Consider the following 24,049-nt stretch of genomic DNA (forward strand, 5'->3'; position numbering starts at 1 on the left):
TGGAGTAGTAGTGGGAGCTGCTGTGGTTGTGGTTATTGTTGAGGCTGCAGTGGCTGTGGATATAGTGGGGGCTGCAGTGGTTGTAGTTGAGGCTGTAGTGGCTATGGATGTAGTGGGGGCTGCAGTGGTTGAGGTTATAATTTGGCTTGCAATGGTTGTGGTTGTAGTTGGAGCTGCTGTGGTTGTGGTTGTAGTGGGGGCTGCAGTGGCTGTGGTTGTAGTTATGGCTGCAGAGGTTGTGGTTGTACCTGGGGATGCAGTGTTTGTGGTTGTAGTGGCAGCTGCAGTGGTTGTAGTGGGGGTTGCAGTGGCTGTGGTTGTAGTTGAGGCTGCAATGATTGGTGTTGTAGTAGAGGCTGTAGTTGTTGTAGCTGTAGCTGGGGTAGCAGTAGTTTTTGTTGTAGTTGGGGCTGTAGTAGTTGTATTTAGGGTAGCAGTGGTTGTGGTTGTAGTTGAGGCTGCAGTGGTTGGGGTTGTAGTAGGTGCTGCAGTGGTTGTGTTTGTAGTTGGGGATGCAGTGGTTGTGGTTGTAGTTGGGGCTGCAGTGGTTGTGGCTGTAGTGGGGGCTGCAGTATCTGTGGTTGTAGTGGGAGCAGCAGTGGTTGTGGTTCTAGTTGAGGCTGCAGTGTTTGGGGTTGTAGTAGGTGCTGTAGTAGTTGTGGTTGTAGTTGGGGCTACTGTGTTTGTAGTCAAGGCTGCAGTGGTTGGGGTAGTAGTGGGAGCTGCTGTGGTTGTGTTTATAGTGGAGGCTGCAGTGGGTGTGGATATAGTGGGGGCTGCAGTGGCTATGGTTGTAGTGGCTGCTGCAGTGGTTGAGGTTAGAGTTTGTCTTGCAATGGTTGTGGTTGTAGTGGGGGCTGTAGTTGTGGTTGTAGAGGGGGCTGTAGTGGTTGTAACTGTAGTTGGGGCATCAGTGGTTGTTGTTGTATTTGGGGCTGTAGTGGTTGTGATTGTAGTGGGTGCTGCAGTTTTTGTGGTTGTAGTAGGGGCTGTTGTGGTTGTGGTTGTTGTTGGGGCAGCAGTGGCTGTTGTTGTAGTTTGGGCTGTAGTTGTTATAATTAGGGCAGCGGTGGTAGTGGTTGTAGTCGGGGCTGCAGTGGTTGTGGTTGTATTGGCGGCTGCAGTGGTTGTAGTTGTAGTGGGGGCTGCAGTGGTTGTAGTGGGGGTTGGAGTGGTTGTGGTTGGAGTGGAGGCTGCAGTGGTTGTGGTTGTAGTGGGGGCTGTGATGTTTGTGTTTGTAGTTGGGGCAGAGGTGGTTGTGGTTATAGTTGAGGCTGAAGTGGGGGTGGATGCAGTTGGGGCTGCAGTGGTTGTGGTTGTAGTAGGGGCTGTAGTGGTTGTGGCTGTAGTTGAGGCTGCAGTCATTGCGGTTGTAGTGGGAGATGCAGTGTTTGTGGTTGTACTTGGGGCTGCAGTGGTTGGGGTTGTAGTTTGGGCTGCAGTGGTTGGTATTGTAGTGAGGGCTGAAGTGGTTGTAGTTGTAATAGAGGCTGCTGTGTTTGTGGTTGTAGTGGGGGCTGCAGTGGTTGTGGTTGTAGTGCGGGCTGTAATGGTTATAGTAGGGGCTTCAGTGGTTGTAGTTGGGCTGCCAGAGGTTGTGGTTGTAGTGGGTGCTGCTGTGTTTGAGGTTGTATTGGGGGCTGCATTAGTTGTGGTTGTAATTAGGGCGGTTGTGGTTGTACTTGGGGATGCAGTGGTTGTAGATGGTGTTGGATTGGTTCTGGTTGTAGTTGAGGCTGCAGTGGTTGTGGTTGCAGTGGGGGCTGCAGTGGCTGTGGTTGTAGTTGGGGCTGCAGTGGTTGTGGTTGTACCTGGGGATGCAGTGTTTGTGGTTGTAGTGGCGGCTGCAGTGGTTGTACTGGTGGATGCAATGGTTGTGGTTTTAGTGGCGGCTGCAGTGGTTGTAGTGGGGGTTGCAGTGGTTGTGGTTGTAGTTGAGGCTGCAGTGATTGGTGTTGTAGTAGAGGCTGTAGTTGTTGTAGCTGTAGCTGGGGTAGCAGTAGTTTTTGTTGTAGTTGAGGCTGTAGTAGTTGTATTTAGGCTAGCAGTGGTTGTGGTTGTAGTTGAGGCTGCAGTGATTGGGGTTGTAGTGGTTGTGGTTGTAGTTGAGGCTGCAGTGATTGGGGTTGTAGTAGGTGTTACAGTGGTTGTGTTTGTAGTTGAGGCTGCACTTGTTGTGGTTGTGGGGGATGCAGTGGTTCTGGTTGTACTTGAGGCCGCAGTGGTTGTTGCTGTAGTGGGGGCTGCAGTATCTGTGGTTGTAGTGGGAGCAGCAGTGGTTGTGGTTCTAGTTGAGGCTGCAGTGTTTGGGGTTGTAGTAGGTGCTGTAGTAGTTGTGGTTGTAGTTGCGGCTACTGTGTTTGTAGTCGAGGCTGCAGTGGTTGGGGTAGTAGTGGGAGCTGCTGTGGTTGTGTTTATAGTGGAGGCTGCAGTGGCTGTGGATATAGTGGGGGCTGCAGTGGCTATGGTTGTAGTGGCTGCTGCAGTGGTTGAGGTTAGAGTTTGTCTTGCAATGGTTGTGGTTGTAGTGGGGGCTGTAGTTGTGGTTGTAGAGGGGGCTGTAGTGGTTGTAACTGTAGTTGGGGCATCAGTGGTTGTTGTTGTATTTGGGGCTGTAGTGGTTGTGATTGTAGTGGGTGCTGCAGTTTTTGTGGTTGTAGTAGGGGCTGTTGTGGTTGTGGTTGTTGTTGGGGCAGCAGTGGCTGTTGTTGTAGTTTGGGCTGTAGTTGTTATAATTAGGGCAGCGGTGGTAGTGGTTGTAGTCGGGGCTGCAGTGGTTGTGGTTGTATTGGCGGCTGCAGTGGTTGTAGTTGTAGTGGGGGCTGCAGTGGTTGTAGTGGGGGTTGGAGTGGTTGTGGTTGGAGTGGAGGCTGCAGTGGTTGTGGTTGTAGTGGGGGCTGTAGTGTTTGTTGTTGTAGTTGGGGCTGCAGTGGTTGTGGTTGTAGTTGAGGCTGCAGTGGTTGTGGTTGTAGTTGGGGCTGCAGTGGTTGTGGTTGTAGTAGGCTGCAGCTGTAGTGGGTTGTAGTTGGGGCTGCAGTGGTTGTTGTTGTAGTAGTGGGAGATGCAGTGTTGTGGTTGTACTTGGGGCTGCAGTGGTTGGGGTTGTAGTTTGGGCTGCAGTGGTTGGTATTGTAGTGAGGGCTGAAGTGGTTGTAGTTGTAATAGAGGCTGCTGTGTTTGTGGTTGTAGTGGGGGCTGCAGTGGTTGTGGTTGTAGTGGGGGCTGTAATGGTTATAGTAGGGGCTTCAGTGGTTGTGGTTGGGCTGCCAGAGGTTGTGGTTGTAGTGGGTGCTGCTGTGTTTGAGGTTGTATTGGGGGCTGCATTAGTTGTGGTTGTAATTAGGGCGGTTGTGGTTGTACTTGGGGATGCAGTGGTTGTAGATGGTGTTGGATTGGTTCTGGTTGTAGTTGAGGCTGCAGTGGTTGTGGTTGTAGTTGGGGCTGCAGTGGTTGTGGTTGTAGTTGGGGCTGCAGTGGTTGTGGTTGTAGTTGGGGATGCAGTGGTTGTGGTTGTAGTTGTGGTTGTACTGGTGGATGCAGTGGTTGTGGTTTTAGTTGCGGCTGCAGTGGTTGTAGTTGGGGTTGCAGTGGTTGTGGTTGTAGTTGAGGCTGCATGATTGGTGTTGTAGTAGAGGCTGTAGTTGTTGTAGCTGTAGCTGGGGTAGCAGTAGTTTTTGTTGTAGTTGGGGCTGTAGTGGTTGTATTTAGGCTAGCAGTGGTTGTGGTTGTAGTTGAGGCTGCAGTGATTGGGGTTGTAGTAGGTGCTGCAGTGGTTGTGTTTGTAGTTGAGGCTGCACTTGTTGGTTGTGGGGGCTGTAGTGGTTTGGTTGTAGTTGAGGCTGTGGTTGTTGTTGTAGTGAGGGCTGCAGTATCTGTGGTTGTAGTTGAGGCTGCAGTGGTTGTGGTTGTAGTTGGGGCTGCAGTGGTTGTGGTTGTAGTTGGGGCTGCAGTGGTTGTGGTTGTAGTTGGGGCTGCAGTGGTTGTGGTTGTAGTTGAGGCTGCAGTGGTTGGGGTAGTAGTGGGGCTGCAGTGGTTGTGGTTATAGTTGAGGCTGCAGTGGTTGTGGATATAGTGGGGGCTGCAGTGGCTATGGTTGTAGTTAGGCTGCAGTGGTTGTGGTTGTAGTTGGGGCTGCAGTGGTTGTGGTTGTAGTGGGGGCTGCAGTGTTTGTGGTTGTATTTGGGGCAGCAGTGGTTGTGGTTGTCATTGGGGCAGCAGTGGTTGTTGTTCTAGTTGAGGCTGCAGTGTTTGGGATTGTAGTAGGTGCTGTAGCAGTTGTGGTTGTAGTTGGGGCTACTGTGTTTGTAGTCGAGGCTGCAGTGGTTGTGTTTATAGTGGATGCTGCAGTGGCTGTGGATATAGTGGGGGCTGCAGTGGCTATGGTTGTAGTGGCTGCTGCAGTGGTTGAGGTTAGAGTTTGTCTTGCAATGGTTGTGGTTGTAGTGGGGGCTGTAGTTGTGGTTGTAGAGGGGGGTGTAGTGGTTGTAACTGTAGTTGGGGCATCAGTGGTTGTTGTTGTAGTTGGGGCTGTAGTGTTTGTAATTACGGTAGCAGTGGCTGTGGTTGTAGTTGGGGCTGCAGTTGTTCTGGTTGTAGTTGAGGCTGCTGTGGTTGTGGTTGTAGAGGGGATTGCAGTGGTTGTGATTGTAGTGGAGGCTGCAGTCTTTGTGGTTGTAGTAGGGGTTGTAGTGATTGTAGTTGTTGGGGCAGCAATGTCTGTTGTTGTAGTTTGGGCTGTAGTTGTTATAATTAGGGCAGCAGTGGTTGTGGTTGTTGTCGGGGCTGCAGTGGTTGTGGTTGTATTGGCAGCTGCAGTAGATGTAGTGGGGGCTGCTGTGGTTGTGGTTGTAGTGGGGGATGCAGTGGTTGTTGTTGTAGTTGGGGATGCAGTGGTTGTAGTGGGGGTTGCAGTGGTTGTGGTTTTATTTGAGGCTGCAGCGGTTGTGGTTGTAGTGGGGGCAGCAGTGGTTGTGATTGTAGTGGGGACTGTAGTGGTTGTAGAGGGGGCTACAGTGGCTGTGGTTGTAGTTGGAGCAGCAGTGGTTGTTGCTGTTGTGCGGTCTGTTGTGGTTGTACTAGTTTCTGTAGTTGTTATGGTTGTAGTGGGGGCTGCAGTGGTTGTGGTTGTAGTGGGGGCTGCAGTGGTTGTGGTTGTAGTGGGAGCTGTGATGGTTGTGTTTGTATTTGGGGCAGAGGTGCTTGTGGTTGTAGTTGAGGCTGAAGTGGGGGTGGATGCAGTTGAGGCTGCTGTGGTTGTGGTTGTAGTGAGGGCTGCTGTGGTTTTAGCTGGAGTTGTGATTGCAGTTGGGGTGGCTGTAGTTGTAGTGGGGGCTGCAGTGGTTGTGGTCCTAGTGGGGTCTGCAGTGGTTGTGGTTGTAGTTGGGGCTGCGGTGGTTGTGGTTGTAGTTGAGGCTGCAGTGGTTGTGGTTGTAGTGGGGGCTGCAGTGGTTGTGGTTGTAGTTGGGGCTGCAGTGGTTGTGGTTGTAGTTGGGGCTGCAGTGGTTGGGGTTGTAGTGGGGCTGCAGTGGTTGTGGTTGTAGTTGGGGCTGCAGTGGTTGTGGTTGTAGTTTGGGCTGCAGTGGTTGGTGGTTGTAGTTGGGGCTGCAGTGGTTGTAGTTGTAATAGAGGCTGCATTGTTTGTGGTTGTAGTGGGGGCTGCAGTGGTTGTGGTTGTAGTGTGGGCTGTAGTGGTTATAGGTGGGGCTTCAGTGGTTGTAGTTGGGCCGCCAGAGTTTGTGGTTGTAGTGGGGGCTGCTGTGGTTGGGGTTGTATTGGGGGCTGCATTAGTTGTGGTTGTAATTAGGGCGGTTGTGGTTGTACTTGGGGTGCAGCGGTTGTAGATGGTGTTGCATTGGTTGTGGTTGTAGTGGGAGCTGCAGTGGTTCTGGTTGTAGTTGAGGCTGCACTGGTTGTGGTTGTAGTTGGGGATGCAGTGGTTGTGGTTGTAGTTGAGGCCGCAGTGGTTGTGGTTGCAGTGGGGGCTGTAGTGGCTATGGTTGTAGTTGTGGCTGCAGTGGTTGTCGTAGTTTGGGCAGCAGTGGTTGTGGTTCTAGTTGGGGCTGTAGTGTTTGTAATTAGGGCGGCAGTGTTTGAGGTTATAGTTGGGGCTGCAGTGGTTGTGGTTGTAGTTGGGGGCTGCAGTGGTTGTGGTTGTAGTAGGGGCTGCAGTGGTTGTGGTTGTAGTTGGGGCTGCAGTGGTTGTGGTTGTAGTGGGGGCTGCAGTGGTTGTGGTCCTAGTGGGGTCTGCAGTGGTTGTGGTTGTAGTTGGGGCAGCAGTGGTTGTGGTTGTAGTTGGGGCAGAGGTGGTTGTGGTTGTTGTTGAGGCTGCAGTGGTTCTGGTTGTAGTAGGGGCTGTAGTGGTTGTGGCTGTAGTTGAGGCTGCAGTCATTGCGGTTGTAGTGGGAGATGCAGTGTTTGTGGTTGTACTTGGGGCTGCAGTGGTTGGTATTGTAGTGAGGGCTGAAGTGGTTGTAGTCATAATAGAGGCTGCAGTGTTTGGTGGTTGTTGTGGTTGTAGTGGAGGCTGCAGTGGTTGTGGTTGTAGTGCGGGCTGTAATGGTTATAGTAGGGGCTTCAGTGGTTGTAGTTGGGCTGCCAGTGGTTGTGGTTGTAGTGGGTGCTGCTGTGTTTGAGGTTGTATTGGGGGCTGCATTAGTTGTGGTTGTAATTAGGGTGGTTGTGGTTGTACTTCGGGATGCAGTGGTTGTAGATGGTGTTGGATTGGTTCTGGTTGTAGTTGAGGCTGCAGTGGTTGTGGTTTCAGTGGGGGCTGCAGTGGCTGTGGTTGTAGTTGGGGCTGCAGTGGTTGTCGTAGTTTGGGAAGCAGTGGTTGTGGTTCTAGTTGGGGCTGTAGTGTTTGTAATTAGGGTGGCAGTGTTTGAGGTTATAGTTGGGGCTGCATTGGTTGTGTTTGTCATTTGGACAGCAGTGGTTGTGGTTGTAGTTGAGGCTGCAGTGATCCGGCTTGTAGTAGGGGCTGTAGTGGTTGTAATTAGGCTAGCAGTGGCTGTGGTTGTAGTTGAGGCTGCAGTGATTGGGTTTGTAGTAGGTGTTGTAGTGATTGTGGTTGTAGTTGGGGCTACAGAGGTTGTAGCGGGAGCTGCAGTGGTTGTGCTTGTAGTTGAGGCTGCACTGGTTGTTGTTGTTGTGAGGGATGCAGTGGTTCTGGTTGTAGTTGAGGCTGCAGTGGTTATGGTTGTAGTGGGTGGTTGTGGTTGTGGTTGTAGTTGGGGCTGCAGTGGTTGTCGTAGTTTGGGCAGCAGTGATTGCGGTTCTAGTTGGGGCTGTAGTGTTTGTAATTAGGGCCGCAGTGTTTGAGGTTGTATTAGGTGCTGTGGTATCTGTGGTTGTAGTGGGGGCTGCTGTGTTTGTGGTTGTAGTTGGGGCAGCAGTGGTTGTGGTTGTCATTGGGGCAGCAGTGGTTGTTGTTCTAGTTGAGGCTACAGTGTTTGGGATTGTAGTAGGTGCTGTAGTAGTTGTGGTTGTAGTTGGGGCTACTGTGTTTGTAGTCGAGGCTTCAGTGGTTGGGGTAGTAGTGGGAGCTGCTGTGGTTGTGTTTATAGTGGAGGCTGCAGTGGGTGTGGATATAGTGGGGGCTGCAGTTGTTCTGGTTGTAGTTGAGGCTGCTGTGGTTGTGGTTGTAGAGGGGTATGCAGTCGTTGTGGTTGTAGTAGATGCTGCAGTGGTTGTAGTTGGGGTTGCAGTGGTTGTGGTTTTATTTGAGGCTGCAGTGGTTGTGGTTGTAGTGGGGGCTACTGTGTTTGTGGTTGTAGTTTGGGCAGCATATGTTGTGATTGTAGTGGGGACTGTAGTGGTTGTAGAGGGGGCTACAGTGACTGTGGTTATAGTTGGAGCAGCAGTGGTTGTTGCTGTTGTGCGGTCTGCAGTGGTTGTGGTTGTACTAGTTGCTGTAGTTGTTATGGTTGTAGTGGGGGCTGCAGTGGTTGTGGTTGTAGTGGGGGCTGCAGTGGTTGTGGTTGTAGTTGGGGCTGTAGTGGTTGTGGTTGTAGTTGAGGCTGAAGTGGGGGTGGATGCAGTTGAGGCTGCTGTGGTTGTGGTTGTAGTGAGGGCTGCTGTGGTTTTAGCTGGAGTTGTGATTGCAGTTGGGGTGGCTGTAGTTGGGGCTGCAGTGTAGCTGGGGCTGCAGTGGTTGTGGTTGTAGTTGGGGCTGCAGTGGTTGTGGTTGTAGTTGGGGCTGCAGTGGTTGTGGTTGTAGTTGGGGCTGCAGTGGTTGTGGTTGTAGTGGGGGCTGCAGTGGTTGTGGTTGTAGTTGGGGCTGCAGTGGTTGTGGTTGTATGGTTGTCTGTCAGTCGTACGTGCACCAATGGCTGTGGAATGGAGATGGCTGTTTTGGTTGTACTTGGGGCTGCAGTGGTTGGGGTTGTAGTTTGGGCTGCAGTGGTTGGTATTGTAGTGAGGGCTGAAGTGGTTGTAGTTGTAATAGAGGCTGCAGTGTTTGTGGTTGTAGTGGGGGCTGCAGTGGTTGTGGTTGTAGTGTGGGCTGTAGTGGTTATAGGTGGGGCTTCAGTGGTTGTAGTTGGGCCGCCAGAGTTTGTGGTTGTAGTGGGGGCTGCTGTGGTTGGGGTTGTATTGGGGGCTGCATTAGTTGTGGTTGTAATTAGGGCGGTTGTGGTTGTACTTGGGGATGCAGCGGTTGTAGATGGTGTTGCATTGGTTTTGGTTGTAGTGGGAGCTGCAGTGGTTCTGGTTGTAGTTGAGGCTGCACTGGTTGTGGTTGTAGTTGGGGATGCAGTGGTTGTGGTTGTAGTTGAGTCTGCAGTGGTTGTGGTTGTAGTGGGGGCTGCAGTGGTTGTAGCTGTAGTTGGGGCAGCAGTGGTTGTCGTAGTTTGGGCAGCAGTGGTTGTGCTTCTAGTTGGGGCTGTAGTGTTTGTAATTAGGGCGGCAGTGTTTGAGGTTATAGTTGGGGCTGCAGTGGTTGTGTTTATCATTGGGACAGCAGTGGTTGTGGTTGTAGTTGAGGCTGCAGTGATTGGGGTTGTAGTAGGTGCTGTAGTGATTGTGGTTGTAGTTTGGGCTACAGTGGTTGTAGCGGGAGCTGCAGTGGTTGTGTTTGTATTTGAGGCTGCACTGGTTGTGGTTGTTGTGGGGGATGCAGTGGTTCTGGTTGTAGTTGAGGCTGCAGTGGTTATGGCTGTAGTGGGGGCTGCAGTATCTGTGGTTGTAGTTGGGGCTACAGTGGTTGTCATAGTTTGGGCAGCAGTGATTGCGGTTCTAGTTGGGGCTGTAGTGTTTGTAATTAGGGCCCCAGTGTTTGAGGTTGTATTAGGTGTTGTGTTGATTGTTGTTGTAGTTGGGGCTACAGTGGTTGTAGTGGAGGCTGATGTGGTTATGGTTGTAGTTAGGGCTGCAGTGATTGCGTTTGTAGTTTTGGCTGCAGTGGATGTGGATGTAGTGGATTCTGCATTGGTTGAGCTTGTAGTCGGTGCTGCAGTGCTTGTGGTTGTATTGGAGACTGCAGTGGTTGTGGTGGTAGTGGGGGCTGCAGTGGTTGTGGATGTAGTGGGGGCTGCATTGGTTGTTGTTGTAATTAGTGCGTTTGTGGTTGTACTTGGGGATGCAGTGGTTGTAGATGGTGTTGCATTGGTTGTGGTTGTAGTGAGGGATGCAGTGGTTGTAGCTGTAGTTGGGGCAGCAGTGGTTGTTGTTGTAATTGGGGCTGTAGTGGTTGTAATTAGGCTAGCAGTGGCTGTGGTTGTAGTAGGTGCTGCTGTGGTTGTGGTTGTAGTGGGGACTGCAGTCGTTGTGTTTCTATTGAAGGCTGCAGTGTTTGTGGTTGTAGTAGAGGCTGCAGTAATTGTGGTTGTAGTTGTGGCTGCAGTTGTTGTAGTTCTAGTGGTGTTAGCTGTATTTGTGTTTGTAGTTGTGGCTGCAGTGGTTGTAGTGGGTGCTGCAGTGCTTATAATTGTCATTATTGGTGCCGTGGCTGTGGTTGCAATTTGTGCTGCAGAAGTTGTGGTTGTAGTGAGGGCTGCAGTGGTTGTACCTGGAGTTGTGATTGTAGTTGGGGTTGCTGTAGTTGTAGTAGGGGCTGCAGCCGTTGTGGTCCTAGTGGGGGCTGCAGTGGTTGTAGTAGGGGCTGCAGTAATTATGGTTGTGGTGGGCGCTGCAGTAGTTGTATTAGGGGCTGCAGTGGTTGGAGATGGGGTGGCTGTAGTTGTAGTATGGGCTGCAGTGTTTGTGGTTGTAGTAGGAGATGCAATGGTTATAAATGGGGCATATGTGGTTGTAGTGGGTGCTGCAGTGGTTGTAATTGTAGTTGGAGCTGCAGTGTTTGTGGTTGTAGTTGAGTCTGCATTTGTTGTTGTTGTAATTAGGGCGGTTGTGGTTGTACTTGGGGATGCAGTGGTTGTAGATGGTGTTGCATTGGTTGTGGTTGTAGTGGGAGCTGCAGTGGTTGTGGTTGTAGTTGAGTCTGCAGTGATTGGGGATGTAGTGAGGGATGCAGTGGTTGTAGCTGTAGTTGGGGCAGCAGTGGTTGTTGTTGTAATTGGGGCTGTAGTGGTTGTAATTAGGCTAGCAGTGGCTGTGGTTGTAGTAGGTGCTGCTGTGGTTGTGGTTGTAGTGGGGGCTGCAGTCGTTATGTTTCTAGTGAGGGCTGCAGTGGTTGTACCTGGAGTTGTGATTGTAGTTGGGGTGGCTGTAGTTGTAGTAGGGGCTGGAGACGTTGTGGTCCTAGTGGGGGCTGCAGTGGTTGTAGTAATGGCTGCAGTAATTATGGTTGTAGTGGGCACTGCAGTAGTTTTATTAGGGGCTGCAGTGGTTGGAGATGGGGTGGCTGTAGTTGTAGTATAGGCTGCAGTGTTTGTGGTTGTAGTAGGAGATGTAATGGTTATAAATGGGGCATATGTGGTTGTAGTGGGTGCTGCAGTGGTTGTGGTTGTAGTTGGGGTTGCAGTGGTTGTAGCTGGGGTGGCTGTAGTTGTATTAGGTGCTGCAGTGGCTGTGGTTGTAATTGGGGCTAAAGTGGTTGTATAGGGTGCTGGAGTGGTTGTAGGTGGGGCGGCTGTGGTTGTAGTGGATGCTGCAGTGGTTGTGTTTGTAGTTGGGGTTGCAGTGGTTGTAGTTGTGGGGGCTGTATTTGTAGTAGGGGCTGCAGTACTTATGGTTGTATTTCGGGCTGCAGTGGTTGTGTTTGTTGTTGTTTCTCCTGTGGTTCTAGTTGGGTCGGCTGTGGTTGTAGTAGGGGCCACAGTACCTGTGGTTGTGGTTGGGACTGCAGTGCTTGTAGTTATCATTAGGGCTGTAGTGGCTGTGGTTGTAGTTTGTGCTGCAAAAGTTGTGGTTGTAGTTGGGGCTGCAGTGGTTGTAGCTGGGGTGGCTGTAGTTATCGTAGGGCCTACAGTTGTTGTAGTAGTTGCTGTAGCGTTTGTAATGGGGGCTGCAGTGGTTGTAGCTGGTGTTGCTGTGGTTGTACTTGTAGTTGGGGCTGCAGTGTTTGTAGCTGGGGTGGCTGTTGTTGTCGTAGAGGCTGCAGTGGTTGTGGTTGTAGTTGGGGCTGTAGTGGTCTTAGCTGGGGTGGCTGTGGTTGTGATTGTAATTGGGGCTTCAGTGGTTGTAGCTGGGGTGGCTGTAGTTATCATAGGGGCTAAAGTGGTTGTAGTTGGAGCGGCTGTGGCTGTAGTGGGGGCTGCAGTGTTTGCTGTTGTATTTGAACCTGCAGTGGATGTAATGGGGGCTGCAGTGGTTGTATTGGTGGCTGCAGTGGTTGGGATTGGGGTGGCTGTACTTGTAGTAGGGGTTACAGCCATTGTAGTTAGTTCTGCAGTGGTTGTGGTTGTCATTATCGCTGCAGTGGCTGTGGTTGTAATTGGTGCTGCAGAAGTTGTGATTGTAGTGGGGGCTGCAGTGGTTGTACCTGGGGTGGCTGTAATTATGATTATAGCTGGGGCTGCAGTGTTTGTAGTTGGGGTGGCTGTAGTTGTAGTAGGGGCTGCACTGGTTGTGGTTATAGTTGGAGCTACAGTCGTTGTCATTGTAGTAGGAACTGCAGTGCTTGTAGTTGTCGTTAAGGCTGCAGTGGCTGTGGTTGTAATTGTTGCTGCAGAAGTTGTGTTTGCAGTGGGGGCGGAAGTGATCATAGCTGAAGCTTGGGCATCTGTGGTTGTTATTGGCTTGGCTGTAATTGTAGAAGTGGTAACAGTGGTTGTGGTTGTAGCTGGGGCTGCAGTGGCTGTAGTTGGAGTGGGGGCTGCAGTGGTTGTGGTTGTAATAGGGGCTGCAGTGGTTGTAGCTTTGGCAGGTGTGGTTGTGGTTATACTAAAGGCTGCAGTGGTTGTGGTTGTAGTTGTGGCCGCAGTGGTTATAGTTTGGGCGGCTGTAGTTATAGTAGGGGCTGCAGTGGTTTTGGTTGTAGTTGGGGCTGCAGTGGTTGTGTTCATGATTGGGCCTGCAGTAGTTGTAATGTGTACTGCAGTGGTTGTAGTTGAGGCTGCAGTGGTTGTAGTTGTAATGGTGGCTTCAGTGGTTGTGTTTGTAGTGGCAGCTGCAGTTGTCGTAGTAGGGGCTGCAGTAATCATGGTTTTTGTTGGGGCTGTAGTGGTTGTAGTTGTAGTGGGGGCTGCTGTGGTTGTGGTTGTAGTTTGGTCTTCCGTGGTTGTGGTTGTACTGGGGTCTACAGTAGTTGTGGTTGTACTGGGGTTAGCTGTAGTTGTGGTTGTAGGTGGGATGGCAGTGGTTGTAAAGGTGGCTGCCGTAGTTGTAGTTGTAGTGGTTGTGTTTGTAGTTAGCGCTGAAATGGTTGTGGTTTTAATAGGGTCTGCAGTGGTTGTGGGAGCTGCAGTAGTTATTGTATTTTGTGTATCTGTAGTTGTTGCTGTTACAAAAATATTTTAAAAATTAGTACCATTTTTTAAATGTATTATTCTCTTACCCTGAATTTTATAATAGCTTTTTAGAAGAGCACGAAACATATATTGTTATACAATTTGCATTTTAGTAGACAGCATGAATTTAAACAAATAGTCTATAACAGGTATTTGTTTTGCAGCAATTTAATGTATCTTATATGTCACACTTATGAAATTGACCAGTTACTTTGTTTATTTTGCCAATTATTTAAGCCTCTTGAAACATTTTTTTTTCTATACAGAAACCTTGAAAGTCTTTACTTAATAAATGGTCCATTGCAAACTAAATAAATATTAATGTGTCCAGACATATTTATATTTTTCGGACACTTTGGTTTTATTACACATAAATGAATATTCATGTGGGGTTTGTCAGGTACAGAAATGGTTACATTACATAATTGTAAATGTAAACGACTAATATTTGAAAAGAAAGGTGTAAAATAAACATGTCCAGTATCATGTAATGTTATGGCACTTAACTAACATTTTATTAACTTTTGAAAATATATGCCGATAGGAAAAAAGACATTAGGCTTACCTGTTATAAGTAAAAGTATTGCTATTGTTTCCAGCCTCATTGTGTTTGCTGATGTTCCAACTGTTAACCAAGTATAAAAGGAAACAGAAAAAAAATGTGTACAGATCATGTACAAATATCATTATTACAACAAATAAACTTAGACAATCTAATTAAAGTGAATTCATGAAATATGTGAAGTTCAACATGTATGAATCTCTTGGCCTGACACTTCGTTCGTAGGGTTAAAAGGACAGAGCATCGGTACACTAACTCATCGACCTGGAAAGGAAATGATGTGGCAGTCACGGTTTGGAGGAGAGGCTGAAATCATTTACCAAGGGGTCATGAGTGACGGTATAAGTAGGGGTCGAAGCGATGTAATGTCTTACACCCCCCTGTTCCGCGGGCGGAACATCGGTACTGCAGTTACACATAATATTTCAAAAATCATCTGTAACATTATTACAAAAGCAAAACATCAATATCAAAAACTTTATTTTCCTACCGTCAAACAGAGAAGGAATTTTTCGAATTCTCCATTTCACCGCTGAGATAGTCCCTTTGCAATGTGTCTAGTACCCCACTGTTCAAAAACAACTCTGATCGATTAGCTGTGCGTTTCGCTTCTCTGGCCTTACATGTATTTGTTGATGGTGAAATCTCCCTGATCACGTTGTAGGGGAGGTCACAAGCTGTCCAATCATACGTTGGCTTTGTTTGCAGCCTAATCCATTGAAGAGTAATCGATGTGCGTACGTAAACAAGACACATATTTGCAAGCGAGAGCGCAGTGTTACGCACATAGGATCAAGGTTTCTTACCATTTTCTGATCATTTTTCAATTTGTAAAATTTATAAAATCGAACGAAATGGCGAGCAATGTTCCAAAGCATCCCAAAAGAAGTCGATTCAGTCGTTTTGAAGTTTTGGAGGAGATGGATAATAGTGAAAGTGACGGCAAAAATGACTTTCTGGGTTGAAGAGTGCTGATTCAGCGTCTGTGAAGCAGCATTTGAAGGTGGATTGGAGCCTCTTCAGGATTTGTAAGTATAATGGATCCACACTACATTTATTATTATTATTATTATTATTATTATTATTATTATTATTATTATTATTATTATTTAAATTTTCAATATGCATTTTTACTGTAAATGTTATTAGAAAATGCAACCATTTGACTCTCAAGGGACACATCATTTTTTTTTTTTTTTTTTTTAAATAATTTTTATTGCATAGTAAAGAGCAACACCATGTCTCATCTGTGCTGTGCTGCTGTATACGGTCCCTGATCTTTACGATGCAATACAAGTTGCAAGAAGTAATTGTTGCTTCCGGGCCGTGTTTATTATTTTCTCATTGATGTTCATTGATTTAGATTATTGCATGGGAGTGTTTAGCAAACTTTTTTATATTTCACCTAGAGACAGTGTAGGTTTCTTAGCCTTTCAAGATAAGCTGTCTGCCTGCTCCAACAATCACTCACTCAGTTCCTTTGTTTGCCACATGTCAATCAAAGTAAAGATGAAAGGAACTGAGGTCTTCTCAGTCTAGCAGCCTGATTTAGAACAGCAAAGGTGTCTGCAATCGCATTATTATTATTATTATTATTATTATTATTATTATATTATTATTATTATTATTATTATTGTAGACATTTAGCAGATGCCTTTATCCAATAATCAACATATGTTCACGTGTCAGCAGTGCTTGAATGAGTGTAACCACTTTATTTTGAAAAAGAAAAACTTATTATTTTGCTTCTTGACGTTTACATACTTTCAAGCAAGTGAGTAACAAAAATACAGTCAGGTACTGAAAATTCAGAGCTACAAAAAAATCTCAGTAGCAACATTCTCCTGCACAAACACACAGTTATGTGAGAGCAATGTGCCTGACAGTTGTGGCATATGAACAGAGAGTATTTGTCATGCATAATCATCATGGTGGTTAACCGAAAGGACAGGTATTCTGTGTTAAAAAGAATCTGAGTGTTTTGTTTGTTTTTGTCAGTCTGTCTATATCATCTTGTTTGTCCTGTGTATTTAGACTAGACAGCTAAACACAATCCAGAGATGTCGCCCACGGCCAGCACAAAACCCAGACAACAACGCACTGACTGTTCTTTAAATAACATTGTAAACTCACTACCAGCACTACAGCATTCACTGGGAGAGGTGACCGTGTTTGTGTTTGGGTATTTGCACTGGGATTATTCTTGTGGGATAATTGTTCATTGTAAATGGGACTAAAACCCATCATCATTTACTTTGCAATACACATTGGTGTGTATTGCCAGCCATCATTGTTAGTTTCTGTTTGGTCATCAGACCCCTATATTAAAATAAATAGAAACCTTTTTCACCCGTACTGTGTTTGTCTGTCATTTCTTGTTGGATTACTGCACTGCACCTGCACATACCACTTACTACTTTAAATGACATGCCTATTCCACATGTCTTGAAGTTCTTAAAATTATGTGAATCAGTCTATCCACTATCAACTATCATACATTGCATTACTTTCATCATACCACCAAAATGCATGAGGAGGTATTGATCTTCATGTTTCACCACTTCAAAATAGGGTCATTTCTTATTAAATGTATGTCGCTTATTGTTTTTCCAAGAGTATTTGCGTTATACTGCTCTTCCACAAATTTCTCGTTGTCTTCTGTGGATAAAACTTTAAATCTACAGGCCATTGTTGTTTGCTTTGGCATTGATGCTGTTTTTTGTTTTCTGGTGTTAGAGTTTGTTTTTAAAAATATTTAGCAGAGGTTAGCATTTTTACAATCAGCCTTATTATACATAGGCAATCTTACTATACACTGGTCTCGCACTCCCACCATGTCTATTAGGATTGTAAAAACACCAAGGTTTATTGGAAAATTATCATTCACCATGTATATAATAATAATAATAATAATAATAATAATAATAATAATAATAATAATAATAAAATAATAAAATTTATTCATAGAATGATCATATAAATAATCTGAAATAACAGAAAGGGTCAGCCTGACACATTTATTTATTTATTTATTTATTTATTTTTAAATATTTCCAATTGTGGAACAGCCCTCTGTCTGTGGGTTTGTAATATATAATTCCATTTTTAAAAAAACACTAATATTACCTGCAGTGCATGTTTTTGTGTGGTACATCAGTTGATGTAAACCTATATTTGCATCCTGTTTCTGTTAGATTGTAGTTTATCGTACAATATTTTTAACAGCTCACGAGCTGAAGTTTTCTTTGACATTTTCCACAGTGTTTCTACATACCCTAAGGTTTATTTTCAGATGTGGAGCCATCTTATATTTGATCTCTGATGACTGTGAGAGGTCAATGACCTCGGACAATGGTAATTTTCTATTTTAGCACCATGTGTCATAGTAACATGATCGTAACTCCCTAAATTTTATAGTTTTAGTGGATATCTGTATTTCTGTGGCCTGCAACACTATTTTCATATGTGAAATCACTGGAGGTTTGACCTCCGATGACCGCGAGAGGTCAGTGACCTCACACGGGGTTTAAATGTGCTGTCCGATTGAGAAGTTGTAATGAATGCCACAAATATAATTAACCAGTTTATTAGAAAGTTTGTGTCTACATGTACATCAGATGTTACACAGATACTTATTAGATGCACGGATGTGAAGAACTGGGAGGTCTGAGTAATGATATGAGTACTAGCTTAGTGCCAGCCTTCTCCAGAACAGGAGCAGAGGATGTACACTTGAGGGCGGCCTTGACACATTTGCATTGCCCAGTTCATCTCTTCCTACACCCACAGTGAATGAGTTCATAACACGAATGTGATGCTTCTGGATGGGTGGTCCACAGTGTGTGCCACCCTGTGGTGTCCTCTCTCCAGCCCTATTCTAATGGTCTTGGAACCTCAGGGGCGGGAGTTAGGGCCTGTTTCCAACAGTTGGCTTGGTAGCTGGCCTGTTTGATGTGCTGCTTGAGTGCTGCCTGTGTTGGTGGTATGTTCTCCAGGCTCCTTGACTTCTGTGTGAACAGTTGTTTCCTGGCATCAATGACCTCCATGGTGTCGCTCGTGCGGTGTGACATCAAATGAAGCTTGGTTGTAAATCTCCCTCCTGACCTGTGAGGGCACTAAGCAAGTTCTTTGGATGGGCTGGCCTGACAATTCTTTCCACGGGTCAGGAAGTTGGTCAGTCTGGAAGAAGGCAGGACTCTGTTGCAAGAACGTATTGACCTGGACGGGAAACAATGTAGCATCTGCAGATTGTAAAGGCAGCTGCATTTGTTAACCAAGGGGTCATGCGTGACAGCATATAAAGGGGACGGAGAATCGTAATCTGTTCCTTCGCTTTGGTTTGTAGTGAGTAAGAACCAGAAGGACAGTAACAGTATATTAAGAATTGAAATCGTGAGTGTTGTGTTTTTGTTTGTTTGTAATTGATTTGTCTTGTACGTTACCAGACAGTTAACACAGTTCCGGAGCTGTTGCCAGGGGCCAGCACAAAACCGGACAACACTGCACCTTTGTCACAAATATAAACGGTACTACCAATCATGAGCACTACTGCACACACCCAGGACTGGTGACTGTGTTTTTATTATTGTGGGACGGATATTTGTTTATTGTTTGGGACTGTCTGTTTTTATTATATACCCCATGCTGTACACATTGGTGCGTACTGCCGGGGAACTATTGTTTATTCACAAGACCTGGAAATATTAATGAAATATTTCTAGACTAGATTACAATGATCTCTGTCTGCTTCTTTCACGCATTACATCACTCCTGCACCTGTCTACCATAAACCACTTTGCCATACGTGATTTTAGAAGTGGGATTGTGGACCACAATGCACTAGCAGAGCTGCTGGAGGTGCTGGATAGCAGATGGGAGACAGAGGAGAGAAAGAGGGAGGAGCGGTACACTGTGCTCATTGAACAGGTAAGGCTGGTGTTTTCCACAGCATCAGCTCCTACAGGAACACCTACAATGTTGGCACCAAAGGCCCAGGCGATGAAGATGTTGGGAGAGGATGACCCAAAGGCATACCTGGTTGCATTTGATTACATGGCCACCACTGTGTCATGGCCACAGGAGTTCTGGGCAAGCCAGCTGGGACCCTGCCTGATCGGGAAGGCTCAGGCAACCTACCAGGTTATGAGCCATTTTCTGTCACCTCAACATTACGGCAGAGACTTACCGGGTATAGTTCAGGGAGTACCAAAGATCCCCGGAGACATGCCACAGGGTGGTTGCGGAGCGGTTGTGTGACCAGATGGTACACTGGCTGATCCCCGAGAAGAAAACTAACCAGCAAAAGGGGGAAGCAGTGGCTGTGGAGCAATTCTGACATGTGGTCGGCACTGACAGCCAGGCTTGGATACAGTGCCACAACCCCCACACCCTGGAAGACACTGTGAAACTGGTCTAGGATTACGAGGTCTCCCTGGTCTCCGCCCGCACAGGGATAATGTCAGTGCTCACCTTCCGGAGCAGTCGAGCTCCTTCTCTCTCTTCTCTGCCACCACCTCCACCCTCAACACCAAAATCCAGACCTCCTAGATCTCTGGCCCCTATGGGCAACCTTGCCTCCTGTCCATGGAGATCAAGGTTGAACCCCAGCGGGGGTATAGCTGCTACCCTGGCCTTGTTGCCATTCCAGCAACAAGACATTAATTTAACCAATGTTCTCTCCTATCCCCTATCTGTTTTAGATGCAACCAACAGGGCACCAGGCCAGGTCATGCCCATCAGCAATGGAGTGTGACGTGGCAGTGTGCAATTGGGCATCTGGAGCGGGTAAGCACGGGGAAAATGGTCAGGAGGGGCCTTGTATTGAGAATGCAGTTTTAGGCAAGGTGACAACCCATGCATTAGTGGACACCGAGTTTGAGCAGACCTTGATTAAAGCAGCTCTCTTGGGTAGTGTGACATGGCCAGGTGGCGATCTCCTGCGTCTATGGAGATACAGCGACATACCCCACCCTAAAACCATATTTATCGGTAGGACTGACAAAAACCACCTAGTAGCTGGGGTGGCAGAAAGGCTACCACACCCAATAATTCTGGGTTTGGACTGGTCAAATTATAGAGAATTGGTTAAATTAATGGCAGTCTCGACCGCACATGTAAACGTGATAGAAAAAAAGAAAAGGAACGAATTGGTCAAGTCTTTCCTTTTCAAGCTGAAATGTTTTCCCCCATTTTCCATATTAGAAATACGAATAAAGAGAGAAGGACTGCAAAATGGAAGGGAGCATCATTAAGACAAGGCTGGGGTCTGGTGGGAAAGCGCCCAGGTGGTAACAAACGTCAGTCAAAAGGAGTCGGAATTTAATGTGACCGAGAAGGCGAGGACTGGGCCATCTAGGGCAGATGCTACTCCATCCCTTCTCAATATACCGGACATGTGGTACTCAAGCACGAACATAGTGTGGGGCCAACCCGTCACTAGTGCACACTTAGGGGCAGGTCTGGTCTTTTGAAGGTAAGGTTGTTGATGGCGATGGGGCGCTAGTATATCTATACTTCAGTATCAAAGGGCGATTACTGTATTGGGTAAACCTAGCCGCGGGCACAGAACTGTCTTGTCGGACCGAAGTCCTGATATTGGTGCTTGATATCCCTTTTGCGGGACACCTCAGAGCTGACAAGACGAGCGGATATTGGCTCTATTCTATTGGGTAGGTCTTCATACTGATGTGTCGAGATATGTAGCCACATACCCAAACTGCCAGCGAGTAGCGCCGGGTCGAGTTCTCCCCACCCCTTTGGTTCAACTGCCGATTATTTCCACACCTTTTGAACACATTTCAGTGGACATAGTGGGCCCTTTACTTCCTTCTGACTCCGGGTAGACACATGTTAGTAGTGGTAGATTATGCAACGCGATACCTGGCGGCAGTTCCATTGAGGTCCACTAGTGCCGCTGCAATAGCAACAGAATTAGTACAGATTATGGCTAGAGTAGGGCTCCCCAAGGAGATCTTGACTGATCATGGAACCAACTTTCTGTCTAACATGCTACAGCAGGTGTTTAAAATATTAAAAATACGTCCCATCAGGACGTCTGTTTATCATCCACAGACGGAAGGTTTAGTGGAACACTTTAATCAGACCTTGATGCCGAGACGGTTTGTAACTCAAGAGCAGAAACATTGAGCATCGCTTCTTCCCTACCTCCTTTTCACAGTGAGAGAGATGCAGAGTTTGACATGGTTCTACTCCTTCGAGCTCTCACCAAGATAAGCACCAACTAAGACGTAGCTTTGCATTAAACTAATGTGATCCATCTGCATCTCCATCCATTTGCGTTGTTTTCCATCTGATGATGTAGATATCCTTCGGTCTGGTGATGATTGCTGAAGTGTAATGCTGGCTCCAGGGATCAGCTCATTTTGCCTCCTCAGCGCATCAGTCTGGATTGAGCTAAGTAGGGTACATCTCTGGGGTCTTCAAGTGGGCACCTAGACTCAGGTAAGATCACTAGTGGGATTAACCGGTTATAACCGCCACTTTATCCCCGAGTATGCTACAGTGGTTAACCCTTTAGTCGAACTCACCAAAACGATTGCTCCAAATTTGATCAAATGGTCAGCTATTAAGCGTAAACTTTGCGAGGCCCCCACCCTTATCACACTGGATTTCTCCAAGAGATTCATCCTCGACACCAATGCCTTGAACGTGAGTTTGGTTTGGTTGCAAAAAGGTCGACGGAGTTGAACACCCGATACTTATATCTCAGCAAAAAGATGCTACCTCGGGAAGGCAACTACTCCGTAGTCAAAAAGGAGTGTTTGGCCATTAAATGGGCTACTCACTCTTTACGAAACTACCTGCTGGGGCAATCATTTGATCTCATCACTGACCACACCCCACTCAAGAGGTTAAGCACAAAGAATTGCAGCAATGCCCGAATAACTCGGTAGTATCTGGCATTGCAGCCCTTCTTGTACCATATGGTACACCGTGCGGGGAAAGACCACCAAAATGCAGATTATTTTTCCGGGGAGGGGGGAGTAATGGGAAAGGTGGATTTAGCCGAGTGTTCCTTCGGTTCCACTCTGAACGGTGGGATATGTGACAAAAATCAAAAGATCCTTGGTTGTAAATCTCCCTCCCGACCTGTGAGAGTGCTAAGCGAGGGCGGGTTGGCCTTACAGTTCTTTTCCCGGGTCCGGAAGTTGGTCAGTCTGGAAGAAAGCGAGACTCTATATAATGTGAAAATGGCAGGATTAATATCGTCCACCAAGGAACCGGTAAAACATGCATTGCAGAACATGTATATAATTTGATGTCAGTTTAACAACAGATAAGAACACTGCTTATCCATATTATCTTGCACTACATTTCAGTAAGCCACATTTCTTTCCCAGAGTCGGGAAGTTGGTCAGTCTGGAAGAAGGAGAGAATCCATTGCAAGAACGTATTGACCCGGACAGGAAACAATGTAGCAGCCGCAGATTGTAGGGGCAGCTGCATTTGTTTACCAAGTGGTCATGCGTGACGGCATATAAGGGGGATGGAGAATCGTAATCTGTTCCTTCACATTGGTTTGTAGTGAGTAAGAACCAGAAGGACAAGAAGTGTTTTGAAAATTGAAATTGTGATTGTTGTGTTTTTGTTTGTTTGTAATTTTCTTGTCTTGTACGTTACCAGACAGTTAACACAGTTCCGTAACTGTCGCCCGGGACCAGAGTGAGCATGTTTGATCAAACCATCATTAATGTTGTTGCTGCAGTTATAGGTTGCTGCAGTTCTTACTGGTTTGTACATGGCTGTCATTGCTATCATCTTTGCTTAATGTGGTGTGTTTGTTAATCATGGTACTTAACTTCAAGATGGCCATGTCGATGTGTAGCTCACCAAACATCACCACAAAGTGGTCCTCTCCAAGGCTAGTTGGCCAGGTCCACAGGATTTGCTTGGCAAGGGTGTACAGTGGTTGGTCATCAGCAGGAACAGGAACTTGACCAGGGGTGAGGTGCTGTACAGCCGCGTGGACAATGGCCATGGAATGTTTCCATGGCCACTGAATGTGAATTGTTCAGGAACAAGGGCAACAGGGCAATGATTTCTGCAGACGGGATCACTGTTTCCTCGATGTCGGCATGGTAGGCAGCCCAGGATACCCAATCCATCCTGTCATCACTGTATTGAGCCACTCAGACTCTGCCTCTGCAGCCTTTGTAATAGTCTGCAGGTTGGGGGGGTCTCACAGGACCATGGACACCAGGTACAGTGAATTGCTTGGTCTTCAAGGCAGCTGGTAGCACATTTGTGTACTTTGGTAGCAGGGGAGCAACTGACCTAGTGGATGAAGTGGTTTGATTGATGATCAACACACCACAGTCAAGTCCTGCAGACTGATTGGATGGATTCTGCATAAGCGAAATGACAGCATGTGGCAAAGTGGTTAATAGTGTGTAGGTGCTGGTGATCAAACAGACAGACAATTGTAATCCAGGTGAAAAAGGTTTGTTTCCAGTGCCTGATGGCGAAACAAACAGTAAATAATAATGCTTGTAAGTAATACAGTGGCATGTATTACTTACATTTATAATCTCTGGGCTGGTCCCAAAATAATAGTCCAATTATTGTATCCCCACATTAAACACAAAACACATGCACAGTGATTGTGGTACAATACAGATTACAGTGATACAAGTGAAGTGCTGTCCCGGGTTTGTGCTGGCCTCTGGCAACAGCTCCGGAACGTGGTAGCCATCTAGTGATTACAAGCAACAATAGACAGAAGAAAACAAACAAATCCATGTCTGTGAACAGGATGACTGTAGTGGTGACATCAGACCCAGAAGAACACAGAAACCAAAACATGTAATGGCGGTGAACCTGAGACACTACGGCATCCAGCGTTTTATTAAATAATAAACAAACAAAAGATTTAAACAAAACACACAACACTGAAAATAAAGGGCGCATTGGCCAAACAAACAGACAGACAAAACGCAAAATGGACGTGGCCAAACCCAACAAACAAATACCATGCAGGATTTTAGCCAGCACGCTGTAGCAATTGCTGTATTTTTAAATTAACTCTCCTCTCTCTCACCCATTCTCCACTTCCTGAACACACAACCCCGAGTGAGTGAAAACATGTTGCTTTTATGCAGCTGTACTGAGACTCGATTGCTAATCAATCATTCAGTTGGTACAACTGTACGTGAATTAATAAAAGTGCAATTCCCCGTGCTCACATATTATTACATTTTACCTGTACGTGAAGTGCTTTGCAAACCTTCTGCTTAAATACAAATATGCATTTCTCATAACCCATATTTATATCCCGTGTATTTTATACATAAACACCAACATTAACATAAAACACTAATAAACATAAAGGGGCAGGACACTCCGCCACAAGGTCTTTCCAGGTCATTTATTAATAACCAAACGAAGGAACAGATTACGATTCTCGGTCCCCTTTATATGCTGTCATGTATGACTGCTTGGTAAACGAATGCAGCTGCCTTTACAATCTGCGGCTGCTACATTGTTTCCCTTCCAGGTCAATACGTTTTTGCAACGAAGTCTCACCTATATCCAGACTGACCTGACCAACTTCCCGACTCTGGGAAAGAATTGTGGCTTACTGAAATGTAGTGCAAGATAATATGGATAAGAAGTGTTCTTATCTGTT

At 46.7% G+C, this 24,049-nt stretch overlaps 1 protein-coding gene across 1 annotated transcript in view; it reads right to left on the reverse strand.

The window, feature by feature from the left end:
• Window positions 1-24,049, reverse strand: part of LOC121299369 (mucin-2-like) — a 32,534-nt gene that overhangs the window by 323 nt on the left and 8,162 nt on the right. The window contains exons 2-6 of the mRNA XM_041227091.1: window positions 13,408-13,467; window positions 8,320-12,832; window positions 7,220-8,134; window positions 551-580; window positions 249-458 (exon numbers count right to left, since the gene is read on the reverse strand). Of these exons, the coding sequence (XP_041083025.1) occupies window positions 249-458; window positions 551-580; window positions 7,220-8,134; window positions 8,320-12,832; window positions 13,408-13,467 (5,728 nt within the window). The remainder of the gene's footprint in view (window positions 1-248; window positions 459-550; window positions 581-7,219; window positions 8,135-8,319; window positions 12,833-13,407; window positions 13,468-24,049) is intronic.

The sequence above is a fragment of the Polyodon spathula genome, chromosome 24 (genome assembly GCF_017654505.1).
Source record: "Polyodon spathula isolate WHYD16114869_AA chromosome 24, ASM1765450v1, whole genome shotgun sequence".
NCBI lineage: Eukaryota > Metazoa > Chordata > Actinopteri > Acipenseriformes > Polyodontidae > Polyodon > Polyodon spathula.